General features: G+C 38.6%; 1 protein-coding gene across 4 annotated transcripts in view; it reads right to left on the bottom strand.

The window, feature by feature from the left end:
* Window positions 1-405: 405 nt before the first annotated feature.
* The window catches only part of LOC119786906 (histone-lysine N-methyltransferase, H3 lysine-36 specific-like), a 37,297-nt gene continuing 10,835 nt past the window's right edge, over window positions 406-26,867 (bottom strand). For 3 of the 4 annotated variants that reach the window (XM_038290482.1, XM_038290483.1, XM_038290480.1), the window contains exons 3-17: window positions 26,708-26,852; window positions 25,256-25,428; window positions 21,859-24,802; window positions 20,479-20,591; window positions 20,094-20,346; window positions 18,347-18,447; window positions 11,372-11,414; window positions 10,202-10,434; window positions 9,991-10,125; window positions 8,167-8,290; window positions 4,994-5,194; window positions 4,735-4,914; window positions 2,384-2,540; window positions 946-1,151; window positions 408-856 (exon numbers count right to left, since the gene is read on the bottom strand). In XM_038290482.1, coding sequence (XP_038146410.1) covers window positions 609-856; window positions 946-1,151; window positions 2,384-2,540; window positions 4,735-4,914; window positions 4,994-5,194; window positions 8,167-8,290; window positions 9,991-10,125; window positions 10,202-10,434; window positions 11,372-11,414; window positions 18,347-18,447; window positions 20,094-20,346; window positions 20,479-20,591; window positions 21,859-24,802; window positions 25,256-25,428; window positions 26,708-26,852 — 5,256 coding nt within the window. In that variant the 3' untranslated portion in view covers window positions 408-608. Of the gene's footprint in view, window positions 857-945; window positions 1,152-2,383; window positions 2,541-4,734; window positions 4,915-4,993; window positions 5,195-8,166; window positions 8,291-9,990; window positions 10,126-10,201; window positions 10,435-11,371; window positions 11,415-18,346; window positions 18,448-20,093; window positions 20,347-20,478; window positions 20,592-21,858; window positions 24,803-25,255; window positions 25,429-26,707; window positions 26,853-26,867 lie in introns of all 4 variants that reach the window. The other variant, XM_038290481.1, reaches the window with a different exon arrangement.

Raw genomic sequence — 26,867 nt, 5'->3', positions numbered from 1 at the left:
AGCATACATTATCACGCTAATACAACTCTAGCCTAGTGTTAACATATAAAAAAGGCTGTAATGGTGAGTAACTTTCAATGTTTTAATGAGGCTATAGGTAAGTTATGTATAAAACATCTATTTAGCAGATTAGCTACTAGTTAATTAGCCATATGTTACATTTTTTTAAGCCAGCTGTTTGCTGCTTAAATAATTTTTTATATTCTTTCATGAAAGACAGGGGTATGCATTTTTAGCAAAAATAGTACTGTTGCTTTATAACAAAAATCCATGTAAATGTTTTATGGACCATTGTTAAACAGTGCTTGCCTGCCCCCACTTGTTGCTGTCAGCTGGCTGAAAGGAGGATACTCCGATTTCCATTTAATTGCAAGAAAAACAGATTTGAATTTTGGAAATATTCTGGGTACCAAAAAAAAAAGACAAAAAAGAAAAAAAAAAAGTGATGATGTCAAAGTTGAAGGAGTTCAGTTGCTTTTATGAAGGAAACCGTTTTAAAATGACAAATGTCAAGCTCGAACTGCAGAGTGGCAACCTGAGCAGATAGTTTGAATAATGAGCCGGCTAATGGTATCCTGCACTGTTCCGATCATAACTTTCATTTTATTTCATAAAAGAAATATTGGGGAGTGAATACTACAGTGCAATAAAACTGATATTTTTACACCGTTTTGGATCTCATACTTTGTTATAACAGTGCTGTTGATGCCCTCTGCAGACTTAAACACAAGTATTTTTCTGACCTTAATGTGTTTGTAAGGTGGCGGTTTTCTGTAATTCTTCTTGTCCTCTTGAAGTTGCCGAAGCTCCTTTTCTGTCTGCAGTTCACGGAATCGCACAGCCGCCTCCTCCAAAGCTGAAAATGAAAATCAACGTTACAAATTCAACAATTATAAACGCTGAATAAGTCATGTGTTTCAGAATCTGCACAAAAAGCATTCCCACCTTTCTTGTATGTTGCATCAACACCCTTTCCCATCTTTTCTTTGCTGTTTGCGTCAACATCCATGTACGGGAACACCCTGGCCTGGTAGGTCCACAGGTAGTCGTTGGAGCCAAAGAAATGGACTGGAAATTCCCCCACATCGTGCCTCATCCGCTGGATGTTATCCGGGATGGTTTTAGGATGGCTAACCTCCGCAGGCCACCACCTAAGGTGAAAAAATCACATGAGGGGCAGAACATTAAATAAAACTCTGAAATTTGTTTGCTTTATGTTGTGTTCTTCATTTTATTCAATACATTACAGCCAATACAAGAAAACACCTTATTTAACAAAGCTGAAAATATTGCTAATGTAAACTAAACCTTAAACCAAAAACAAAATAAATAAATAATTTTAAGCACAAGCTCAGCTTAATATCACTTTAGAGTTTGAGGTCTATAAGAGCAGTAAGTAAGAATAATTAGACTAAACTGGTAAAAGAGTTAAATATCTACTGGTGACTGAACACTACATCCTGCATGCCTGAATAACCAAGCCAAGTTAAATATATTTCCAATTTCAAGTAAGCCAATAGTATGGATCTTTTATCATCTGCAGTATAAAATGCTTGGAATAGATTGACTATGTCTTCACGGCAACAAAATAAATGTTGCAAAAGTTTGCTATAAAAGAAACACTAAAAAGCCACCTAACTAATTACATGTTAGTTTTAATGCCCTGAACTTCCATATCAATGCATTCTTTTGCACCATATTTTTTTGTCGCCCACACTGTTTACATTTGATCACTGCTGAATTTTAAGAAATGAAAATGTCCAGAAAGCATAGGTCTAAGTCATGTTTTAACTCTCTTTTTGGGCCACTATTTTGCTGCGTTAGATTACCATTTGCAAAGGTGTCCTTATTGATGAGATATTTTAGTACATATTAAAATTATAGTATCATGCTGTCAGATCTATGATCTGAACCCCCTGTACCTTTATATCTCAAAGATGCTCATCTGGAGTTAGATCTGGGGAAAGTAGAGCCTACTGGACGACCGTGAAACATTGTTTATGTGCCAGAAACCAGTTTGACGTTATTTGAGTTTTGTAACTTGGTGTTTCATCCTGTTAGAAGTACTCACTTAAACTGTCAACTGACTAATCATTAGTTTAGGTTTGTGGTCCAGTTGTTTTATTTGCTCTACTACCTGCTTTTATCTTTTTTTTTTTTTAATCATTAATTGATTTTATTCTGCTTTTATTTTGCATCTGTTTTACTGTTTAATTCAAGCTAACTAAAAAAGTGGGTTTATCCACACATGTTCTAGTAAATAACTTTGTTGAAAAAAAACAAAAAAAACCTTTAAGAAATATAACCACAGGCAGCAATTTTTGATCGAAAACCATTAAAACCACATGATCAGGTTTCAGAAGCTTTGAGTCCTGTCACTAACCTGTAGCGGCCGACCTTCACCCACAGGATGTCCTTGTAGCGAGGCCTTTTCCCGGCCTTACAGTCGTTGCAGTACCAGCTGCCCTTGGGCATCTCAATGTTCAAACACTCTCTGTGAAATGCGGCTGGACATGACTCACAGCACAGAAGGCTTCCTCCTGATGGGTGCAGAGAAAAAAACAGCCTTTTTAAACACTTTTCTGTTTAGAGATTGATATGGTTTATGTAACGTAATAAACTCACACGGCACATACTTTTAAAAAACAACAAATAGCTTCTGAGGAGAGACATTAAAGGTTCCACTTTTACAAGTCTTCCATGTGACAATATTACTAAGACATTAGCTTAAAAACACGTTGCTGTCACCGTGGAGATTAGGTCATAGGGAGGCACTTTGTCTCAACTTTGCTCAGAAATGATCTCGCCCTGCCTCACATCCCCGCTCCTTGACCTGATAAAGTGGGCATGTTTTTTACTGAGCCAGAGGATAAACAATGTCTGAGCTAGGACAGCGATGGCCGCTTATTTTCCAGGACAGGGAGGGGCTGCTGCAGAATTCAGCAGAATTCATGAGGATCACTCAGACATGCAGAATAAATCTAAGTACCAGCTTGTGCATGAGTCTAATAAAGAATTAACATTATAACATAGACAAAAGCTTAAAAAAAGTTGATTTTGCATGATATAGACCTTCAGATGGCATCATTTTGAATAATAAAATAATTTGGGTCATTTTACTGCGCTGTACATTAGAAACAAAGCAGCTGGTAAAACGTGTTAGTATATAAAATCAGTACAAGGACAAAAAAAAAAAGAACAAACAAAAGAAGGGAAACACCACCAATCATTCTCTAGCAGCGCACTACAAAAACAGTTAAACCAAGAAGAAAGAAAAGAAGAAAGAAAAAGTTTTTCATAAATTTTTTTATTTATAACTGGTAGTGGGATGTAACTAAAATGTGTTATTGACTTAATAGCGGGGTCCGTAATTAATTATCCATCCATCCATCCATCCATCCATCTTCCTCCGCTTATCCGGGGTCGGGTCGCTTTTTGACTCAGCTCTCTCTTCACCACGACGGACCGGTACAGCGCCCGCTTCACGGCAGACGCTGCACCAATCCGCCTGTCGACCTCCCGCTCCCTTCTTCCCTCATTCGTGAACAAGATCCCAAGATACTTAAACTCCTCCACTTGGGGCAGGACACCCCCCTGACCCGGAGAAGGCACTCTACCCTTTTCCGGCTCAAGACCATGGCCTCGGATTTGGAGGCACTGATTCCCATCCCGGCCGCCTCACACTCGGCTGCGAACCGATCCAGCCCCCTGGATTGAATGAGGGAATAAGGGTGTCCATATGTGCACTTGGCACCAGGACACCCTAGGCCGCAGTTCGATGATCGACTTTGTCATTGTTTCATCGGACTTGCGGCCGTATGTCTTGGACAGCTCGGCAAAGAACTCATGCTCTTCCTCAACACTGAAGTCCTCAGACATTTTTCTTTCTTTGTTTCTTTCTTTGCACAGGTAAACAGCACATTTCTTCTTCTACGCTTGCATTATCGGCAGAGCAGACGCTGAAACTGCACTTTTATCTGGTTTGGTCTGACGCGGTTTCCGTAGAGTCGTGAACTCGCAGGCGCGCGCTTTTAGGAAATCCTATAAACTACTGGTTAGGCTCTAAAAACATTATAAATGACTTCGTTTTGAGTAAATTATGGACGCTACCCACTCAGGACACTTGGAATACATTGGACGAGCAGTATGGAGGAATATTGTATTGACACATTTTTTGTGGACTTTTATGGACCTTTCTGTCTCGGGCGCTATGGACCTCCATTATTTGAATGTCAGCAGACAGCAAGAAGCCTCCCAGATCTCCAGATGCATTTGAGATATCAAAAAAGTACTCCAGAGTGTTGTTCAGCATGGGGGTGAGTAGAAAATGAAGGCTAATCATGTTTTGGGTGTACTATTCCTTTAACCTTAAATTCTGATAAAAAAGTAAAAATGGAAATTTGTCATTACAGAACAACGGGACAAAACAAATTAAAAAGCTATAAAAAGAAAAGAAAAAAGCTTTTTATGAAATTACTACAAACTAAGCCAAAAGCCAAAAAGTTTATATATGATATAATATATGAGTGACCAAAAAAAAAAGAATGACAAACATCTTATGACAGAACAGTTAACTAAACTTTACTCATTCATTGATAGAGTGGCAAAATCAGGCCAAAATAATGGAGTTTTATGGAGTAAAATAAGATTCTATTTCAATTTAAATAAATAGTTATGAGATAATATATGAAGAAATAAATGTAAGAAGAATGAAACAATGTAAAAAGATTGTACCTTCAGTGCAGACGAAGCACCAACTGACGTTTACATGTTCGTGGTTCTTGACGCCTCGGCGGGGGGTGAAATGGTTGGGGCAGATGATGCTGTTATTGGAAAGCACAACGCTTCCCGCCGCCATGCACAGATCTGTGGCGTGATAGGCCACTGGGCAGCGAACACATCGCACCAGGCGACCTGCAGAGATGCACCAGAGCACAGGCGGTCAGCGCGGGGCCGCGGCCTGCATGTCAGCCACGCCTTTTTCTTTGCTTACCTTTGGAGATGGACGAGCTGTTGGGGCTGGTGATGAAGCAGGTGAGGCAGACGTGGATGGAGCAGCGGAAACTTCGGTTCACTGGCGCGGTCGGGGCATAGTTTGCAATACACTCTCCGTGGTAAAACTTCCCACACACAGGAATCATGCAGCGACGCACATCTTCGCTGCGCTTCTTACACACAAAGCAGGTGTGGATCCCTGAGCAGAATGGATAAAGTTTTTCAGCTCAGGAAAACTGATCACAAAGAATACGACAACCGTGATAATCTTTAAACAAAGTTTTTTGATGCCTTTGAATGTTTTTTTTTTTTTTTTATAAAACCCCTGTTTATCTATTCAGCTAATGATTATATTCCTTTATCGTAATGTCACACTAGATTTTCACCCTGTGCCTGTAAAATATTCAAAAAACTGTTGATTGAATCTACTTTCATCCCTAATAATTGTTACTAAAATGTCTAAAGAAGCTTCAGTTTTGTATAGTTTTACTTATCAAGCAGTTTAATGGGAGACTGTAGTTTCTGTGAAATCAGCCCAGAGGGGAGTGTGAATACCCACCATCATGTCTATTTAAGCTGCAACATTCATCTCATAAAGCACCGTGGATCAAATTGGAGTCTGTGACCCCTGGAGGGTCGGATTCAAGAACATTTCTGAGCTGACATACAGTTTTCACACATTGACCATTTTTAAGCCTAAGTTACTCTCAATGCTGTGTCCGGTGCCCTGTTGCTCAAAAAAGCCAGAACTCACCATGACAACAAGTGACTTGACATCTCCTGCACTTGTAGTTTGGCTAACCGAAAGGTGATGTTTGACTTTCTTACTACCTTAAAGTCGTAGGGAAACGGCTGTTCCAACTTTTGCATTTCCGAATTTTCCCGAGTGGTGCACGACTTTACATGAGGGAATAAAGTGAATGTGATTGGTTGTTTATCAAGAGGGCAGGATTATTGTGGCAGAAGGTTCGCAAGCAAGGGATGTGTTTAGTTGTGGCCGGTTTGTCGGAAGCATCTTGCTAACCAGTTAGCAACTTAGTGCTAGTAGGTTCCCAATGGGAAATTCCATTGGGACCAAGTAGCACTAAACTGGTGACTTAGAAACGACACTGTCAAGGAACGCTATGGACAGCGGAAACATGCAAGAGGAGGAGAGTTTTGTGTCAGGGGCCGTGGATCAGTCTCCTCCGTCACGCATTTTTTATTTAGAGGAGGAAAGCGGGGACGAAGTTGTTTTGGAAGAGGACACCAGGGCGGCAGAAGCTTGGTTTGGTGTAGAAGGCTTACAGCCGTACATGTTTGAGCCCTTGCCTCACAACACTGCCAGTTCTGTTAGCTCTACGCCTGCCGAAGACTCAGCTTCCATCCCCGTGAACACTGGGACGGAACTCAATGGTAAAGTGAATGATTCCTTTTTCAACCGTTGCGTATATTATCTGTGACATATGAATCAAGATACTATGACCGAAAATTTTTTATTGGCAGATGACCGTTGATATATGATTGGACGAATTTAGGTGTACAACCTGACGTATAACTAACTCGCCTGCAAAAGAATTTAAATATGACTTCCCTACGACTTTAAAAATATGGTTGGTAATGTTGGGAGAGCAAGCAAGATTGGAAAGTGGCACTCCTCCTCCTCCCTCCGGTCAAAGCTACGCCTCCCCTGCAAACTCAAACTTAGACGACTTTTACTGTCAACTTGTAAACACAGAGCTTTGTATACACAGCTTTCACACAGTAAATGAGGAGCAGCTTAGCAGTGAAATGAACATTTCTATTTCATAAAGTGCAGTAGAGATCAAATGTAAACAGGAGAAAAATATGGTGTAAAACGTATTGATGTGGAAGTACAGAGCAGTGGAAACACGCATCTCACAGCAGAACTTGGCAAAGCAAAATCGACTCAGCGATTTCTTTCAATATATTTTGGACTTCAGCCTAATTACCTTATGTCTGATTTGGCTATAAAAAATATATTATTATTGTGGCCTTCAGGGTATCATGCTAGGATTAGCAATAATAACCATACAAGTTTTAGCATGTTACTTTTAGGAATACTAACATCACGAGTTTTGGGAAAGCATGTTGTTAATAATTCTGGCAACGGCTGAACCATGAGAATTCACGCGGTTGTGGAGGGACAGAGATGAATGCATATGATTGTTTTTTTCCATTCCAACCAAATGGCAGAGATTGGTCATAGTTTTTAGAGGCTTTCAGCTCCCACAGAAGTCTGATTTGTTACATTCCTTTTTCTGAATACGTCACGTACTGACCCCCCTCAGGATGGAGGGACCATTTCACTCAATATAACAAAAAGTGTTTCTGAATAGAATAACCTTTATTTATAGAGGCTTGGATCTCACTGAGATCCAAGTTCTCAAGAAAGACCTGTTGGATTCAACAAAAAAAAAAAAAACTATAGGATTTTACAGATGTACGAACAAAATAAAAACTAAGAAAAAAACATACATAAACTTAAAAAGACATGATATTATTATAAAATGAAACCATATCCAACACTGTAAATAAACCTGACTGACCTTGGCAGCTTAACAGAAAATCCGAAATCCAACAGGTGTAACAAAAACATCAGCATTTACAACCTGTTTACTACAAATTACAAAAACATTTCATTTAATATTTGTGAATTAAAGTGTGCAATGGGTTCATTCTACAAGCAAATCCAAGTAGAATGCTTTGATGTTTTAAAAACAGGGTTTTATTTTGAAGCCAACTGCCATTATTCCTCTGTTTATATTTTTCTATTACTATTTCTAAATGTCATCCATGGACAATTTTCAAGCTAGTGAGATATTCAGCCTGCTGCAGGGAGTCTTGCTGAGGTCAATGTGAGCAGGATCCATCCACGTGCTTCACTCTTACCATGTCTGACACCCCATCTGGCTTACCTTTGCTTTATAAACTATGCATTTTGCCGTGTGAAGAATAGATTCAGTCTGTATTGCTATGAGACAATGAAGTGAAGCTCTCCATCATGCCAGATATCCATGTTTAGCACTCAATGCCTGTTCCAAATCCCCATGTTAAGGTGTAAAACCTTTCATTTGTTGTAACGAGTACATCTCTCCACTGTGAGATCAAATAAGTCAATTAACAGGATTTAGCATCAATCAGTATGGCAGAAGTGAAACACAGACGTACCTGATTTGCACTCTGGACAGACAAACTTCCCTTTGGGTGCCTCAGCTAGAGAGATGCAGGGCAGGTGAAAAGCTCCACAGCACTGACCCTCACAGAGCAGCAGCTCCCCTGTCTTCTCACATACCTGACAAAAACAAATACAAACTACAATCACAGAAATTACAGTAAAAATGTGTTTGTGTGGTTGAATTACATCGTCTCATTGGCACCCATAATGAGTCCCGTTAAATTAATCTAAAAGAGGCCCTTTAAAGCTATTTCAAGTCGTTTAGGGTGTCACTCTTCAAAATGGGAAAGAGAGGAGAACATGTCAATCCTTAAAAGGTGGGAATTGGAGAAAAGAAAATAGTCAAATATATGAAGGAGCTAATCTCTGTGGTCACAACAGCAATGGAAAAGTTTAAAATAACTGGAACTGCTACACAGGAATACCTGGATGGGAAGCTAGTGTTATCTTTTTTTTCTATTGGGAACAGTGAGTCAGATAGTGTGGGAATAAAATCCTTAAAAGCTCAATGTTGGAGAAGTGCAGAAAAGTGTGCCATCTTGTGGGCCCCAAATCTCCATAATAGCCATTAGTACTTGTGCGTTCTCATGTGCTTGTAAAACATCTCAAACCCTTAAACTGCTCCAACTGACACACACTGAACACAAGACTGAGAACAGAAATAGTATCTGGAGGTCGTTCTTGGTCCATCCTCTTTACCAAGCATGCATCAGAGCAGACTTGTCTGTTCTCCAGACTCACAGCTGTCCCAGCATGCAACGCGGGTAGCACAGCAACTTCCAAGGGAGCGCTCACAGAGCTCAGTTTTGATTTAAAAGTTATTTTTTTCTGTTGCTGTTCTTCTACAAAAGTAAGCTTTAAGATAATTTTTTGTTGAGAACATTGTGTTTTTAAGCTTCAATGAATGGCCCGTTAACTGATTTAGTGATTAATAAAAAAAAAAAAAGTTCTGATGCTGAGAGGACAGTGGAAACCAGCGCGCCTCTGAGGCTAACTGCAGCCCGTCTGCACAGCTCTCTCTGCACAACTGTGTGTGAGGTGGCTCTGATGGCAATTTTTAGTTTTATTAGACAAAATGTTTATTTGATTTGTGTTTATCTGACTGTATTAATTATAATTATCTCACCAAATGAAAAAGTAGAGCTGTATTATTATCTATAGACTATCAATAACAGGAGGTGAAACGGGTAAAACACAAAAGCAGAGCGTGTGGTGGTGTCCTGAGTACGATTCTGTTCCGATTGACACTGATTTGTTCTGCGCGCTTCCGTTTTTCACTAAGTCCATACTTCCTCTTGTTGGGACCGTACTTGATGAGAACACGGGTCCATACTTGTGTGGTGAATTGAGAACCGGCCAAGGATCAAAAGACTACCTCCCCTGTTCTAGCTAAAGATGTATAGACCTTTAGAGTGACTGTTCTGATAACGTTTATACCTGATGCTTCTTCACCAATCCCTGAATTCAAAGAGGGATGTAACTTCTTCATGAAGCCCAGTTTCTAAGACAGTAATCTCATGAATGATCAGCGTTAATCTCTAAGAATGAGGCCTTTAACCTAAAATAAATAGTGATGGTGCTTTCACTTTTGTACATTTTTGTACAGAATCTAAGAACCTAGATGCAGATAAAAATGTGTAAAACAAAGTTTAAATCATTCTTTAAACACATTAAAAGACCCTGAGATGACCATCATATCTAAGTGGGCTCAGCATTCAGTTTAAATGTGCTCTAAGTACTTTAGTCTTTCCTCTGTATTCTCCAAACCGTCCTTACACAGCTCTACAAAGTCTATATATCATTTTGAAGATTCCTACCTGACACACATTCTCCTTCATGGAGGCGGGCCCTCCTCGGTCACCTATGATCTTCCTTACAGGTAAAACTGAGTCGTCACACAGCAACAGGTCGTCCTTCACGGAGAACCTTTGCTCCTGTCCAAACTTGTCTTCCTATCAAAACAACATGTTTCTTTTGTAATTATCAGATTTAAACAGAGGATGAATTATGGGGTGAACATCAGCTCACCTCTGACTCCACTGAGTCCTTTGTGTCTTCCTGGATGCTGTTATCAGAGTGAGAAACATCCGCTGGAGCCGTCTCTACCTGTTCAGGCTCAGGCAGGTCGGACCCTGGATCAGGGGGTACAGGAGGCGCTTGGGGCTGAAGGGAGGGTAACAGTGGGCAGGTGGTGACCTCAGAGACTGGTGTGGAGGCTGGTGGAGATTTGGTCTTGGTTTTAGAAGACGGTGGAGAAGAATCTGTTCACAAGGAAGTCAATTATTGACACTAAACAACACAAGGCGACTAAAAAGTGACATTCAGTTATCTAAAGCAAAAACTGTGGTAATTCCTGTCACTTAATATAAGGGATTTACAGATCTCCTATTTTTAATTTGACAAATTTATTGTGGAAACTGCCATGAAAAGAACTTTAAAATGGAACAATATCTTACATTATTTTCCTATAAACAAATTCTAAAATGTCACCTTTCTGCCTAAAATCTCACTATTTTGGTAGAAGCAGCAGTTAATTAAATTAAGATTTCACAGTAGGCACCAAGCACAGTTACTAGTATGTGTGGTAAATGCATATTCAAAAGTATTCAAATACATTTCTATTGAAACATTTGAACAAGTTAACATTTCGATTCAGTTCTCTAACAATTAGCTTTGTAGTAGTTGTTTTTTTTTTGCCTCTGTTATCATGCTGATGGAGGGAAGATAAACTCAGGACTTTGTCACGACTTGTTGGTCAAACATCCAGCTGTTTTTAACTTTATATTTTAATGTTCTGACTGCAGCTGTACTCTTACTGCCATATCCTGACAAATTTGTATTTCTTCAATGGTTTGTTCTTTAGCTTTCCCATTTTAAAGATTGGTTCAGAGATATTTGCCACATCGTAGTTTTACATGGATTACCAATTATGTTGTGCCGGTATACTCTGACCCTGTTCAAGAAGTAAAATAAAAATTAAACATTACTTCGATACTACTTATTTGATAGGAAATGTAAATAAAAGTAATTTATAATTATTCATCACTATGGGACTATTTGTAACACTGAATAAATTAACTTAAATTGAAGGTTGGGTTATTTTACATTTTTCACTGTATTTTTTGACAACAAAAAATTAACATTTATTTTTTATTTTTAAATGCATATTATTGGTAAAGAATGTAGGATATCCTTGACCTGTTCGAGGGGCAGCATTTGAATTTGTCTTCAGAGCTTTAATCTGAAAGAAAAAAAAAACATGAGAAACAGAATCAGCTTTATTGTCCAAGTTAATGCACAAACCAGAAATATAACTTTCACACATTGACAAATTAAATAATAGGTTAAATAATAACGAAAACATATGTATTTTTATAGACATTTTAGAACTGTGCAAATGAAATGTACAATCTCAATAAAAGAAAAAACAATACATCGACGCTTTCTTCTGGGGTTTTTTTCCTTCTCTGGTTTTTATTTTGATAAATAAAAAGTGAACAAGCTACATTTGGACCAAAGAAATCACCATCAGTTGTTTCAAAATACATTAAAACAGATTCAAATAATATATTTTTAAATAGATTAATCTGAATTTGCTTCATGAACTTCAACAGGAAACTAAAGGACCAGTAAAAAAAAATAATATCAAGAAATCAAATAGTAACAAGAAGATATCTTGACTTTGCTTTGTGTGCCAGAAAAACGTCCGCTTTCCCAGTACCGGCGCGATTCGCTACTTGAAATAATTATTGTCCACAAATATTAACAACTTTGGTTAAAATGACTTTAAAAACTAGAACACCAAAACAAAAAAGGAAAACAAAGTCACTAACAAATGTTTGGCACAACTTCAAGTCCATTAGGATCAACAGTTGAGCAACATTATTGTATTTGCACTATTGGGATATCTTATAAATATTCTGCTGTATAAGGTCCTGCATGGAAAGCCTAACAGTTTCCCTGAGTAGTTGGGGTCATAGGTCACCTGGTATTTGTTGGGTCTTTTGTTTTGTTTGCATTTTCTGCAAGCATCTTTGCTCACTGCCAATAATCGTACTGGCCATGCAGAGGATGCTGCTTTTGTTATTCCACGCTAGGCGTAAATAGCAAACACTGTTCTTATATTCAGTGCCTAAAAAGTTTTTGTGTACATCATATGAATATTTTTCTAATTGAATATATTGTACATACATTCCATAGTTTAAAAAAAAATGAATCTACATTACCTTAAAAGCATCGAGTTCAAATGATAAAAATTACGAGATATTTGAGTTTATGAGCCATTCCAACTAGATGATCTTTACATTATAATGTCCTACAGTGGATAACATTGTTTATTCTTGACTTCAATGACAAACAATTCACCAATCTTACACAGCTTATCAATATGATTGAATTATAACCAACAGATGTTTCCTGCTTTAGCCATGCCTCCGGCAAGATGATCTTACACACTATACATGCGTTTTCCTACACCGGAGACACTTCCTACATTCTATTAATTGGTTTCACATTTGACCAAGTAAGAAGAAACCTAAAGTCACCCTTTCAGTTTTATGTCCTGGGATTTTCCTCTGCCACCGTAATCTAAAAATCTCTTCACTATGAGGCATGAGTTTATATCTAAAAAAAAATGTAAATCTAAATAAGTAATTTTTTCCTACTATAAGGGAATTGAGGAGGTAAGTGAGACCCTTTACCAATGGAATAAGAAGATTTACATTTGAAATAAGAAAAAAACAATTGCATTGTCTTATTCCAAGCACATTTTATTTAATTTTCTTATTTTAGTAGTAAACATGCTCATTCCATTGGAAAATCCTCTTACTTACCTACTGAAATTAAAGCTACAGTGTGTAATTTTCAGCGACATCTAACGTCCAGACTGCAGACCGCAGCAACATGAACATCTCCCTCCCACCGCTTCTCCCCCCCAACAGTACGGCGAGCGTTACGGGACAAAATGTCTTCCACGACGTCCGCATCACCTACCTTCTCAAGTGATGAGGTTTGTTTACATAGATAATTTTACAGATAGTATTTCATTAGTCTGTGTAGGGTATAGATTTCAGTACAGTCTCAGTTCATCTCTCTCAACTTGCCGTAGTTACTTTCGAGCGTAATGGGCGATCTCGCAATCGGTAGTTTGTTGGCTCTGCGCTGCCGTAGCGCAAAGATGTCTGCCTCCATGGCTGCAAGACCCGCTCCTATGTAATTATTGTTACGGCTGCAGTGGGTCTCTGCTTTTTCTTTTAGGGTCCTGGAGGCAGGCCTTCTGCAGGTGTTATGTTTTTCCCCTGATTGGTGCTCTGCTGCTTTAAAAGCTGTCATGCTGCAGCAGTCAGGAGGCTTTTTTCCTCCTCTCCCTCTTCAGAACTCCAGTTGGTTTGGTTTGGACTTTATGATTGAGTTTTGTTAGGTTTGTTTTGCGTTTGTTTATCTCTAATTGGTTGTGGTTTTGTATTAATCTGTTTTGGCTTCTTATTTCAGGCAATTCTTTTTTCAGTTTTTACTTAATATAATTTAATAAATTTCCTTTTTCATTAACTCTAAAATCCTTGTGTGGTCTCCATTAATGTTACCCCACCTAACAAGCCAGGTGGACGTAACATTGTGGGGGCTTGTCCGATTCATGTGGACTAATTATGCTTAATTGGCCTCATTGTTTGTCTTCAGGTTGCAGTTACATGCCCCTGATTTTGGTTTTCCTGTGTTGCAGGATGTTTGTGGGTTTTAGGGCTACTTTAAGGTATTTGGAACCTTACTAGATTTTGGACATTTTTGGTGTTCCATATGTTTGTTGTTGGAGGTCCATGAGGATTTTTGCTCTTTGGTTAGAGGGGGGGAGAGAGAAGTCTCTTTGTTTTGTGTCAGGTAAGTGCTATCTGGTGTTTGTTGTTTTGACAACTCCATTTTAGTCGACCCTGTTTATTATTTTAGTTTGTTATTTTTGGGCTGGATTCTGGGCTGAGGGCACCGCCGTGGTTTGCTGCCTGAGAGGTTCTGGCCTGGAGGGATTTGCTGCCAGCGGTATCTTGGTGCTTAAAGTGCCTTAGCTCTTGGAGGAAAGCCTGAAGACTAGGCTAAGATTAGTCAGGGCTTTGATCGGTTAGTTAGTGGTAGGATAATGGAGTTTTGCCATTTGCTTGTACCAGTTATGCACTTCCTGATTGTTGGTTAAAAAGAAAAACAAAAAAATTGGTGTTTTCTGATTAGGTTGGTTTGTTGGATTATTTTTTTTTGTTGAAAATGGATACTGTGGGTTCTTTTTTGGCTTCCCCAAGTTTAGAACTGTTGGAAAAGCTTACTAAGGAGCAGATGCATCAAGTAGCTGAACACTTTGAAATTGACCTTGGAGTTGCAAAAGGATTTAAAAAACCCCAATTAAGGAGTTTCTTAAAAGACAAACTTGTACAACTAAATGTCTTTGCCATTTCTTTTTCAGATGCTGATGTGTCAGATGTAACTTCCCGGGGCATAGATTCTTTAACTGGTGCTTCAAAGTTGGATGATGACTCGCCAGGTCCAACGGTGTCTCAAGAGTCTCAATTAAAGTCAGAACTGAGATGGAAATGCGGTTTGAGGTGGAAAAATTGCGGCTAGCACATGAGCTTGAGGAGAGAAACTAGCTTTACAAGAAAAGAGGCTAGCGTATGAACAAGAAGAAAAGAGGCTAGCGCATGAACAAGAAGAAAAGAGGCTAGCACATGAACAAGAAGAAAAGAGGCTAGCGCATGAACAAGAAGAAAAGAGGCTAGCGCATGAACAAGAAGAAAAGAGGCTAGCGTATGCACATGAGTTGGAGGTTAAGAAATTATCTTTGGAAGCTGAGCGCTTAAAGTTGATGTCTGAGGGCAGGTTAAGTGGTGGATCTTTCAATCTGTCTCAAGGTGATGATAGGTTTTCTGGTCATAACTTGGTTAACATGTTGAAGCTGGTACCCAAGTTTAATGAACAAGATCCTGATGTTTTTTTTTCTTTGTTTGAGGACATGGCAGAGGACAATGAGTGGGGTGATCGTGATTGTTCTATTCTGCTGCAAAGTGTGCTGGTGGGTAAGGCCCAAGAAGCTTATGTTTCATTAACATCAGCTGAAAGAAAGGTATACAAATCTGTTAAAGAAGCTGTTTTGAAGGCTTATGAACTGGTTCCTGAACATTACAGGCAACAATTTAGGAACTGCAGGAAGGCTGAAAAACAGACAAATACAGATCTAGTCAGACAACTAAACACCCGGTTTTATCGTTGGTTATCAGCTGAAGGTGTGAAGGACTTTGAATCCCTTTGTGATTTGATGGTATTGGAACAGTTAAAGACCATTATTCCAGATCGGGTTGCCACATATGTTAACGAGCAAAAGGTAAAAACTGCTGCTAAAGCTGCTGTCTTGGCAGATGAGTATGTTCTGACCCATAAAACTGTGAGGGATTACAATTGGAAAGGCAGCTATAGCTTTCAGGAATCTCATCAGGATTGGTTCTCTGGTAAGACTGGATTGGAATCTAAAGCAGACTCTGTTTGTAACTATTGTCGCCAGAAAGGACACTGGAAAGACACTCATCATGATTGGTTCTCTGGTAAGACTGGGGTGGAATCTAAAGCAGACTCTGTTTGTAACTATTGTTGCCAGAAAGGACACTGGAAAAATGAGTGTCCTCTGAATACCAAAATGAAATCGGCTAGGAGTAAACGAGATGATCAAAAACCTGTTGCTTTAGCCAGCGTTTCACAGTTGCATTCAGTGGAGTCTACACATCCAGCTAAAGTTGAAAGTGTAAGACCAACTGTTTTAGCTGTACCTGTTGACTATAAGTTTTTTTCAGAACTGACTGTTACAGATCCCCAGATTTGTGAGAAGGATGTCGGACAGGACATGCACCTTTCATCACAAATGGGTTTTTTTCTTTGAGTGGCAGTTCAAATAAAGTGGCTGTGAAGATTCTACGTGATACCGGAGCATCTGAATCTTTCATATTGGAATCTGTTTTGCCATTTTCTCTATCTGATACTGGTTGTAGTGTCTTAATTAGAGGTATTGGGTTGGAAACTTTCTCTGTGCCTCTTCATAAGATCTACTTGCAGTCAGAACTTGTACAAGGAGAGGTAACTATAGCTCTTCGTCCTTCGTTGCCTGTGGAAGGTGTATCTCTCATTCTAGGAAACAATCTGGCAGGTGGACGTGTGTGGCGAGATGTTGCACCCCCTCCAGTGGTCCGAGCTTGTCCATCCATTTCTTTGTCAGACGTATTTGCTCGAGACTTTCCTGAGGCTTTTCCAGCTTGTGCAGTAACTGTGGCTGATAAGGAGGTTGAGTTTGGTAAGCCTGGTTCTGTTCTTGAGAAGACTGCCTGTTTGCCAACTCTTCCTGTTCCTTTGTCACTCAGTGAGTTGATTGCAGCCCAGCAGGAGGACACAACCTTAGCTGCTCTGTTTGACCAAGTCCAGGCAGCGGAACAGGACACAAAAGTGTCAAGTGGATATTTTCTACAAAAAGATCTGTTGGTACGTGAATGGTTGCCGTATAGTGACAGGGAAATTGTTGGCCCACTCATTCCTTCAAAGTCAGGATCTGTGTATTTGCTGACAGTTATGTGTAGAAGCACTTGTTATCCTGCAGCCTATGATTTGAACTTGGCTGGCAAACTAGCCTCTGAGTATCTTCAAAAGGCTCAGAGAATAATTAAACTGTGGTTTGTCCAAAAAGCTGAGATGGTTACAGAGGTCCCTGTTGGGATCCTCTGTTTTAAGGGGGGAGGTGTTACGGCTGCAGTGGGTCTCTGCTTTTTCTTTTAGGGTCCTGGAGGCAGGCCTTCTGCAGGTGTTATGTTTTTTCCCTGATTGGTGCTCTGCTGCTTTAAAAGCTGTCATGCTGCAGCAGTCAGGAGGCTTTTTTCCTCCTCTCCCTCTTCAGAACTCCAGTTGGTTTGGTTTGGACCTAATGATTGAGTTTTGTTAGGTTTGTTTTGCGTTTGTTTATCTCTAATTGGTTATGGGTTTTGTATTAATCTGTTTTGGCTTCTTATTTCAGGTAATCCTTTGTTAGGTTTTACTTAATATAATTTAATAAATTTCCTTTTTCATCAACTCTGAAAATCCTTGTGTGGTCTCCATTAATGTTACCCCACCTAACAAGCCAGGTGGACGTAACATTATAAATAATGAATTCTAAGGCAACGCAAATATTAAGGTTAAGAGGCTGAGCTCGCAGATGATGATAAATAACATAGTTATGTATAATATATTACATTTCTGCCTGTATATCCCTGAAATTACACACTGTAGCTTTAAGGGTAAATACACTTAATCTAAGACATTTTTACTTATTTCTGGATTGTTTTTGGAGTATGCTGGAAGATGATCCATCTGTTGTATCTGACTGACCCATGTCACTGGAACCCCATAGGATGCTTTTGTTTCTAATCTGAGGTGTGGAGTTACACAGGGATCTCAGAAAGTCATTCTACTGGTGTTGGAAACTGGAAACTAAAGACTTTACCGAGGCAATATATCTGATAACCACAGAACAGGCTTAAATCGGAGGCAGCTGGACCTTTGAAGTCTGGCTGCCTCCGATTTAAGCCTGTTTTGTGTTGGCCATGACCCAGATGACCGCTGAGAATATGCACAGGCATCACTGACAACATGCGGGAAGTTAAGATGACAATTATCCAAGACAGCAAAGAATCAGGGCCTCTGCTTACATTATTATAGATTTGAGGGATGCAACAATAATAAAAAATCTTAACACATTAGATGTGTTTCCATCAACCTTATTTCTGAGCACTTTGAAGAATGGCATTAGCTGAGTTTGTTCATACAGATAAACTTCCCAAGTTTCCCCCAAAAAGGTTTTGACACTCACTTGAGATATTTTTTTTTACGTAAATGTGCTAAAGAGGAGAAAAAAATACATTTAAAAAAAATAACTTCTGATGTAAAAAAAAATCTCATATGGCTGATCAGCTGTTTCCGTCGCTGCCTGCGTCCTGCAGCATTAGAATCAAACTAATCTCTCTCGATGTCGCCAGATGGCACGAACATCATTGATACTCTACTTTCTGTTTACTACAGCAAAGCTTAACATCTTCAATTTGCTCCAATGAATGGAAACATGCCCCCCCCCAATGAACACTGCTATTTCTAACGACATGTAGCAGATATATGTTGTTCTACCTTCTTCTTTGGGACTGTAGATGCCTCGGCCTCCAGACAGTATTCCAGAATCTTCTGCGTGGGCTTCCTCTTGCGCTTCTTTTCAAGCACAGGAGCAACTCCTGTCAATTAAGGATTAAAGAAAAACCGTTGGAAACCCTAAAGACCTTCTGGCACTGTCTGACCAAAAGGAACATGGCAGGCTGATGCCACATGAGGCTAAAGTAAAAATAACAGTGGCAACCCATTGTTCTTCCCCCTCTATCTTAGTAAACAAAATGAATGTTGGTTTAATGTTGGGTCCACTATTAGTTAATATTTTTACTAATGATTTACCATATATTTTACATAAGGCTAATATTGTCATGTACGCTGACGATTCAACTATATATACATCAGCAAGTACACAAATTGAATTAGAAACTGCTTTAAATACAGAATTACAATATGTAGTAGATTGGGTCAAATCAAATAAACTGGCATTAAATACTGTAAAAACTAATTGCATGATTTTAGGTTCAAATTACAATATTAATCAGAATCCTGTAATTAATATTAAGATTAACAACGCAGTTATTGAACAGGTGCATGAGACCAGACTGCTGGGTGTAATAGTTGACTCTAGATTATCATGGAAAAAAACATATTAGTAATATTATTGCAAAAATGGGAAGAGGTATATTTATTATGAGAAGACATGCAAATTTCTTAACTTCAAACATTAGGAATTATGCAATGAAAGCACTAATATTGACATACCTCGACTATTGCCCAGCAGTTTGGTCAAATGTCACTGGAGAATATATAAATAAATTACAACTTATACAGAACAGAGCTGCTCGTGTAGCACTCAGGTGCAGCTACAGGAGAAATATAACATTAATGCACAAAGATCTTAATTGGTTGTTGGTCAAAGATAGATTGTTGTATTCATTGTTAATTTTCATAAGAAATATTTCTTTTTCCAAATTTCCTTCTGTTTTGTTCAAGCATCTTTCTTTCAGTGTAGTAAATCATCAGTACAGTACTAGACATGCAACTAAAGGTAATTTCACTTTACCCATAGTGAGAACAAATGCCATAAAAAATACTGTTGTGTTTAGAGGTATGAAAGAATGGAATAATCTGCCAAAACATATCCTGCTTGCTAATAATGTCAATAAATTCAAATTATATGTAAAACAGCATTTATCAAAATAATATAACTGAATGTTTATATTTATATATGTGTGTGAATATGTATGTATATGTGTATGTATGTTTGCAGGTGTAAGTGTAGAATGTGTTTTATATTTGTCATATATCACACCCGCATGAGGGTACATATGTACATTAATATGTGTATATATTGTATATGTATTTTTATATGTGTTTGTGTATTTTCTTTTTCTTTCAAATATTGGTTGTATTCTTACGTAGTTTTGTTTTTAATGTATATATTTTTTCAGGACCCCAGGAAGAATAGCTGCAGCATAGCTGTAGCTAATGGGGATCCTTTCAATAAAACTAAAACTAACTGATGATTTGGGCTTGAGTTGAGCCTAGAGACCCTTTCAAATCAAATATATTTTTTACAAATTAAATAAACACCAGAAAATCAACATAATGAGTTCTGAGAAAAGCAGTTTAAGAAAAAAATCCTCTTAGTTCAAATTCTGGACCTTAGGAGATCTTGAATAGATGATTTTACACCTACCGTAAATGAACTGAAGATGTGCTGCATATAGTGCAAAGTTACTACAAAAAATAAACTTTATGGCTGCCTTACTGTTTTTAACGTGGCCCTCTGACTGCAAGGGTTCAACTTCAGGAGGAGGAGTCAAGGAGTCTATTGAAAGCACTGGGATCTCCTGGATCGGTGGGTGTTCTGCTTTGGGAATCTGAAGTTCTGAAGGTGCAGTTGGAACAAATTCTTCAGGAGGTGGTGTAAGTATTTCGGGATGCAAGGAGGAGGGTGAGCTGTCGGGTATGTTCTTATCCAAATTCGAAAGCTCAGGCACAAAAACGACAGATTCGTTGGCCTAAACAAAAACATATTATGCATAGGACGTTAAATTCCAGAAACCCAAACTGGATTGGAGACAAACTATAACAGAGGCTTAAAAATGTAATGATTGCAAAAATAGAACAGAGTTCACTTTGTATAATTTTACCTTTTCAACCAACTGGAGAGGCCTTTTATGTTTCTTCCTTGAGGAGAAAATCTGGTTGTAATCCTCATTCCATTCAAGCAGTCTCTTACTGGGTTTCCGTATTCGTTTATGTTCTGAAAACCACAAGGAGAAGAAAATCGTTTATGGAGAAACATGCATTCCCCACCAATGTGGTGCATTTAGGCTTTTAGACATGAAGACTGTATAATATTCCTTTTTGTCTGCTCTACCCATCTCTTTTCCCCATTAATAAGCAAAATATCAGATGTTGTACTGAGCCACTTGCATTTATAAAGGGAGGCAGCCAAACCTCCCGACCACTGCCTTCAAATATTTTACCAACTTTTGAACAGTTGAAGGTGAATGGCTTAACCTAGATATTATATATAAAAATCAATTTAATCGATTTTGAATCGATTCCTTTACATTTTTGCAAAATCGATGTCTAAGGAATGAGATTGATTAGTACTTGACGTTCACATTCAAATGGGCAGGAAAGATGCACTCAAGATTACTTCAAGCCATACAGCTGCAAATATAGCCAATATGTTGACTGAAGGCATTAACAAATGGGGACTGACCAGCAAACACCCTGTAGTTGTTACAGACAACGCTGCAAATATGGTTTGTGCAGTAAAGATAATGCAGCTCATGCATGTCTGAGTGAGGCTTCACTTTTTCACTTTTCAAAAACAAGTTTGCACTTATGAGAGTTTTGTTCACATCTCAAGTTTAAACTGTCTGATTTACAAGTTTGCACTTTGTGTTTAACATGACAGGAAAAAATAAAATACATGAGTATTTTAAAACACAGTTGAACCACTTTCATTATTGTAAAAACAGATCGAATCGAAATAAATCGATTTAGAACTTTATTAATCAAAATCGAAACGATTCAGGACTTTGGCGAAAATACCCAGCCCTACTAGATATGCGCACCTTAACATGCCTGTAACTTTCAAAATGGCACATTTGAATAGGTAGGCAGGTCTCTCTCGCATATGTACAAAGGGTAGTAGACCATGGCCTTATTTCAACATAATTTTGACAGGTCACAATATAATGGCTATAATGCGTTAGCATGAACCCTGGTCTTTAATTTTTTTTTTTGTTCTCTTAAAATAAACAATAAATGCACATAGTAAAGGGTAACTCAAGCATTATAGGGATGTCTGGGACTGTTTTAAGTGTGAAAACCTGATTCTGTCAGCATCACAATCTTAATAGTTAAGATGGTGGTAGTGTTTGACACTGCCTTAGCTTCAATGACAGGAGGCCTCGGTTGTATCTGTTTAATTAGAAAGCACAAACTAAATCATGCTATAGAAAATAACCTTTCATCATTACTATTGTAAGGGCTGTATATGAGACTCTCATTACCTGCTGAAGCCTTATCCTGTTCCCCAGCTTCATCAATCAAGCCTTTTTTATTTCCCATGCCATCTCCATGAAGGCTGGTTGACTGTTCCAGGGTGATTGTGGGACTCTCCCTCATTTCCAAAGGTAGAGTAATCTGTTGACTGTCCTTTAAGCTTTTCCACCTCTTCTCATCCTCTTCTTTTCCACCCAGGCCTTCGTTACAACCAACCTGGGTCTCCTGGCTGCTGCTGCTTTGTGCATCCGGGGTTATCGACGAGAGGCTTGCTTTTGGGCAGGAAGTCAATGCTGCTGATTCAAGTCCTGGATAACCAGGTCCAGACTTGAAAGAATGAAAAGGCACTCTCCGATTTGTTTTCTTCTTCAGCCAATGGGTGCTGCCCCTTTTGGTATATGGCCTCTTGGGTTTCTCAACTGTACCACATCCGTTTTGTACAACCACATTTTTGTCAAGGATTGAGTCAGAATTGCTAAGACTACATTCAAGTTTTTGCCCGTGTCCTTTTGATGGAGCCTTGTCTGGCATAACCAAGGGCTCCTCCTTCACATGTGCACCAGGTGGCCCAATCTCTAACTCCAGGGGCGCACCTTCTCGCTCTCTAGTGTCATGCAAGTCCTTCAACATCATAAGAAAAGTGCTAAACTGGTATTTTGAGTCTGACTTGAAAGAAACAGGTTTCGCATCACTACCATTTGTTAAGGATTGAAAGGAAACCTCCTTAACACCCTTAAAGGCTTTCATGAAGGAAAATGGTGAGGGAGGAGATGAAGATTGTGTTTTAGGGGACTTATCCTCATGTTTTGCCTTTACTTTTGAAGTAAGGGGTATAAAGTCCATTGGGGGAGTTGAAGAAACTGACAAGTCTTCATCTTCACTTTTAACATCACTTTCAAAATCATCTGAATCGGACAAAGAAGGGGAGCTACATCTAGAAAAGGTGCTTTGATCATACTCACCATTGTCAATGTGATTAGATTTTATATGTTTTTTATCAGTGCATTTAACAATTTTGGGATCAGGATTCCATGCAAGATCCTCAACTTTTTCAAGATTCTTCACCAGTTTACTTCGTTCAGGATCTTGCTGGGCTTTTTTGCGCTTATTTTGGTCTATCTCCTGCAAGGCCTTAAGTGCTCTATTCATTAGCCGATTGCTGGCCGGTAGATGGGCTGGCTGGTCTTTTAAGACTTTCTTAACTTCTTTAGCTCGCTTTAGTTTGTGAACAGCTGTTTTGGATTTTGGAGGAGAAATATCTTCAAGCACTTGAGAGGTTCTAGTTGGAGAAGCTGTATCTTTAACAGATGAAATGCTTTCATCTTTACTGTCCGACTGGTTAGAGGATACCTTTGTTTCATTGCAGACAGAAGTAATTTTAGATTCCAAACCGTCTGATTCATTGGTTGATAAGGTAGCCAAGCTTTTTAGGCAAACCTTTGGCACTGGTATCTGTTCTACTTCTGGGCTACTCAACTTGTCAGAAGAGTCAACCGAAGCTAGAGCATTATTTCCAGGTGGTGATTCAGAAGACAGACGAAGTAACCCCGACTCACTTTTAGCTTTTAACTTCTTGACCGAGACCTTGATGGGTCTTAAAGGTACACTTTGATCTGTGGTGGAACTTAGTTTGCTGACTACAGGGTCTGATTTATCAAGCGATATCTTATCAACATTAGCTTTCTCTTTCTTTGTGCATTCACTTTTGTCAGTGGGTGAAATGATCAAATTAGGGTTAAGATAATTCTTATCTTCTATCTCCTTTCGTATCAGTTTCACAAAGGGGAGTCTGCATTTAGAGACCAGCTCTGTTTGTTTTTCTAGTGTTGCATCATTTTTTTCAATTGCTAAACAGGACATCAAAGTCTTCTTGCCTTCTTTCTCCTGATCAGACAGTTTTTCAGTTATATCAAGCTGTTCAGTAGCTATTATCACCGAAAGTTCAGTTTGACTTACACATTTTACAGCCTTTAAAGATACTGAGTGGACATTTAAACTGACTGTCTTTGAGGGATATGAGTCTCTTTTAATATCAGGACTATCTGTTGAACTGCTTGAAGGGTTTGTAATGGTCTCAGGTGGCTGCTTATTTTTGGAGCAAGTATTGTCGACTGACAGCTGTGTCTTTTGATTGTCCATAGTTGACGACAGTTCAACAGAACTACCACTTTTATCAACATGGTTGGCCTTATTGGTTCTACATTTCTCAGGTATGGACTGTTCAAGTTCTGGACAGTTATCTGACTTGTTTTTGTCTATCAAAACACCCTGGTCTTTGGAAACCGCACTGTTCAACGGGGCAGAAGGAACTTGTGCCTTCTTAGTAATAGTGGATAAGTGCTTTTTCTTAGAGGGGCCCTTTATAAAGAGGGAGCGGTCTGGTACTGGACTGGTAGTTTTAGGTCTCCTATCTTTGCCTGATTTACTAAACCAAAGACCTGTCTGGATCTCAGGCTGCTTCTTTAGCTCTTTGACTACTGCCACAGATGGTTGAGATGAAAGCAGCTTTGGCTGACGTTCAAGTGCTTTAGGACACAGAATCTTAGGGACTGAGTCAAGATCAGAGTATGGGCACTCTCTGCTATCCTTGTGAGATTCGTCAAAACTACAATGCAATGTCTTTTTAGAGTTTTTACTTCCAATGTCCTTTACAGATTTGCTTTGCTTCTTCTTGCTAGAGGCTTTCTTTAAAGTGCTTGGTTTGGACTGAGTTGTAACTGCAGATGTAGTGGATCCATTTGTTAAGTGCGATGGTTCAGAAACGCTGGAAACCGGTAAAGAGGGTAAAGAAACAGGTGAATGGGGCTTTTTCTCTTTTTCTGTTGGGGAACTATGGGATAGGGCTTGGTCTAGGAACGAAGTCAAGGAGGAAGTCATCTTGGGTCGTCCAGGCAGAGCAGATTCAGCCTCTACCACACTGGATTTCCAAGAAAGCTGAAGGCGTTTAGGAATCTGCAAGGTGTAAAAAAAAAAATTACATATTTTTACAGATTTATTTACACACAAAAAAACATGCTTCTGTCTGTCTTTCTGTATCATATATTTATTTTGATGTCTCAAGGGTGCTAAATAGTCAGACATACTTCACTCTGTCAACATCTGTGCTTTCTCAATGCAGATCTAATACACCGTGCAAACCTCAATATGTACTACCACGTACCCTGTGTTACACAAAAACTATTCAGCAGAAAGGCCTTCTGTCATTTTTTCCAAAGTTACTGATAAAATTAGCTTTTCTATATGTTCTGACAACCAAGGACACCTAGGCTTACAGTATCTGCACAGTACACTTGAGTCTCTGGTAGCCTTTAGATGACAGATATTTAGCCCATAGTAAACAAAGAAACACCAATAATTAATCAAACCATGCAAGCCTTTTGAAATACATTGCAATTGAACACTTACAGTGTTTTTTCTGCTCTTCTCTCTTTGCTTGTTCCTCCGATGCAAAAGGAGTAGTTGGTCAAATTCAAAGCCACCATGGAAAGTGTGAGTTGATTTTTCCTCCACCCATACAAGCTCCTTTGGCTCCCCAAAGGTCCGGACATGGTAAAGCCGACAAGGCCTGTCACTGGGCTCTTAAAAGGGAAGAAATAATTAGGTGTTATATCATGAAGCAGAAATTCCAAACACAATCACAATAAAGTAGACCTGAAGATCAACTGAGCCACTGAAATATGGATGAAACAATCAACCAATGTCATTTCCAATGTCAAAGAATACATTTTTAACTAAATAACAGAATAAATCCCAGACATTTCTAGCTTCTATAGCTAGACATGTATAAAGACCTATCCCTGAAAAGTGGTTACAATTTCAAATCATGTCTTATGATCTACAAAAAACAAAGAGTAATTTTCTCTGTTTAAAGTGGAGTACATTTTATGATTTGTGTGAATGTATTAACGTTGGTTGAATGCACTTTCTGTGACACTAGCTTAACTTTTTTATATACGGTACTATTAAGTGAGAATTAAGCTGAGTAAAGCCAAAAGATCGGCTTTTTAAAAATCAAAATATGGCAAACTTTGGAAAACTGCTTCAATGTTGAAAGCTGGAAAAAATGTCTGATTACCAGACAATTTATTTTAAACTGTATTTAAAGTAGGGCGGCAACTAACGATTTTTTTGCAAATCTATTCATTTTTCGATTATTTTTCTAATTAACAGATTAACAGAACAAGATTTTTTTTCGAAATTAAACCAAGTGAATATAAAGCTTTTCCACTGGAGGAGTTCTGGATAGAGCATATGACAGGCAAAAAAGATTTTAATCTTAATTGCAAAATGTTTACATATATTTTTTGTAAATAAATTTGTTGAAATTGATGCTCAAGATGGGTTGCTACATTGACTAAAGGTGCATTTTGGAGTGTCTATAATCCAGTTAATCAATTACTAAATTAGTTTCAATAATTGATTAATCATAATTAATGCAATTAATTGTTTCAGCTCTAATTTAAAAACCAGATCTTGTCTATAAATTCATCTTCTAAAAGTGATTTTGCATCAAGCTTTCCTGCGTAGCTGCTGAGCACCCACCATTAAATGACACAAACATCTTGCTTGATCAGTTATCTGGCTAAAATGTAGCTTATGCCAGTTTCATCTAATTAAGTGGGATCATAGAATTTATATAAGAAAATACTTATATGCTGGAATACCTGGTGTACAGTTGCATTTTAAAGCAAACTCCATCTATTTGTTTTCTTATTAGCAGTATAAAATTATCTCCTAAGACGAAATAAAAGGTTTTATCCCTGTAGTTCAAGCTTTCTTTCAAACCTGCTGTATAAAGTTGCAAAGTGTTGTCCAATGTTTATTGTCACAGCTAGCAAACACTGTTTACACACTTACCTTTCATTCTGTGGTAGACCCCGAGTGAGGGGTCCATCACTACTTCACAGGGCCACCATGGTCTTCGGTTAAACTTTGCCCAAACAATTTCGCCCTCAACAAACCTCACTGGGGGCAGAGGCTTTTTCTTTTGGTTATTCTGCTGCTGTGGGGCAACAAA

The sequence above is a fragment of the Cyprinodon tularosa genome, unplaced genomic scaffold (genome assembly GCF_016077235.1).
Source record: "Cyprinodon tularosa strain WSP-4 unplaced genomic scaffold, ASM1607723v1 ctg281, whole genome shotgun sequence".
In the NCBI taxonomy this organism is placed as follows: Eukaryota; Metazoa; Chordata; class Actinopteri; order Cyprinodontiformes; family Cyprinodontidae; genus Cyprinodon; species Cyprinodon tularosa.
This window is presented reverse-complemented; position numbering and strand designations above follow the sequence as displayed.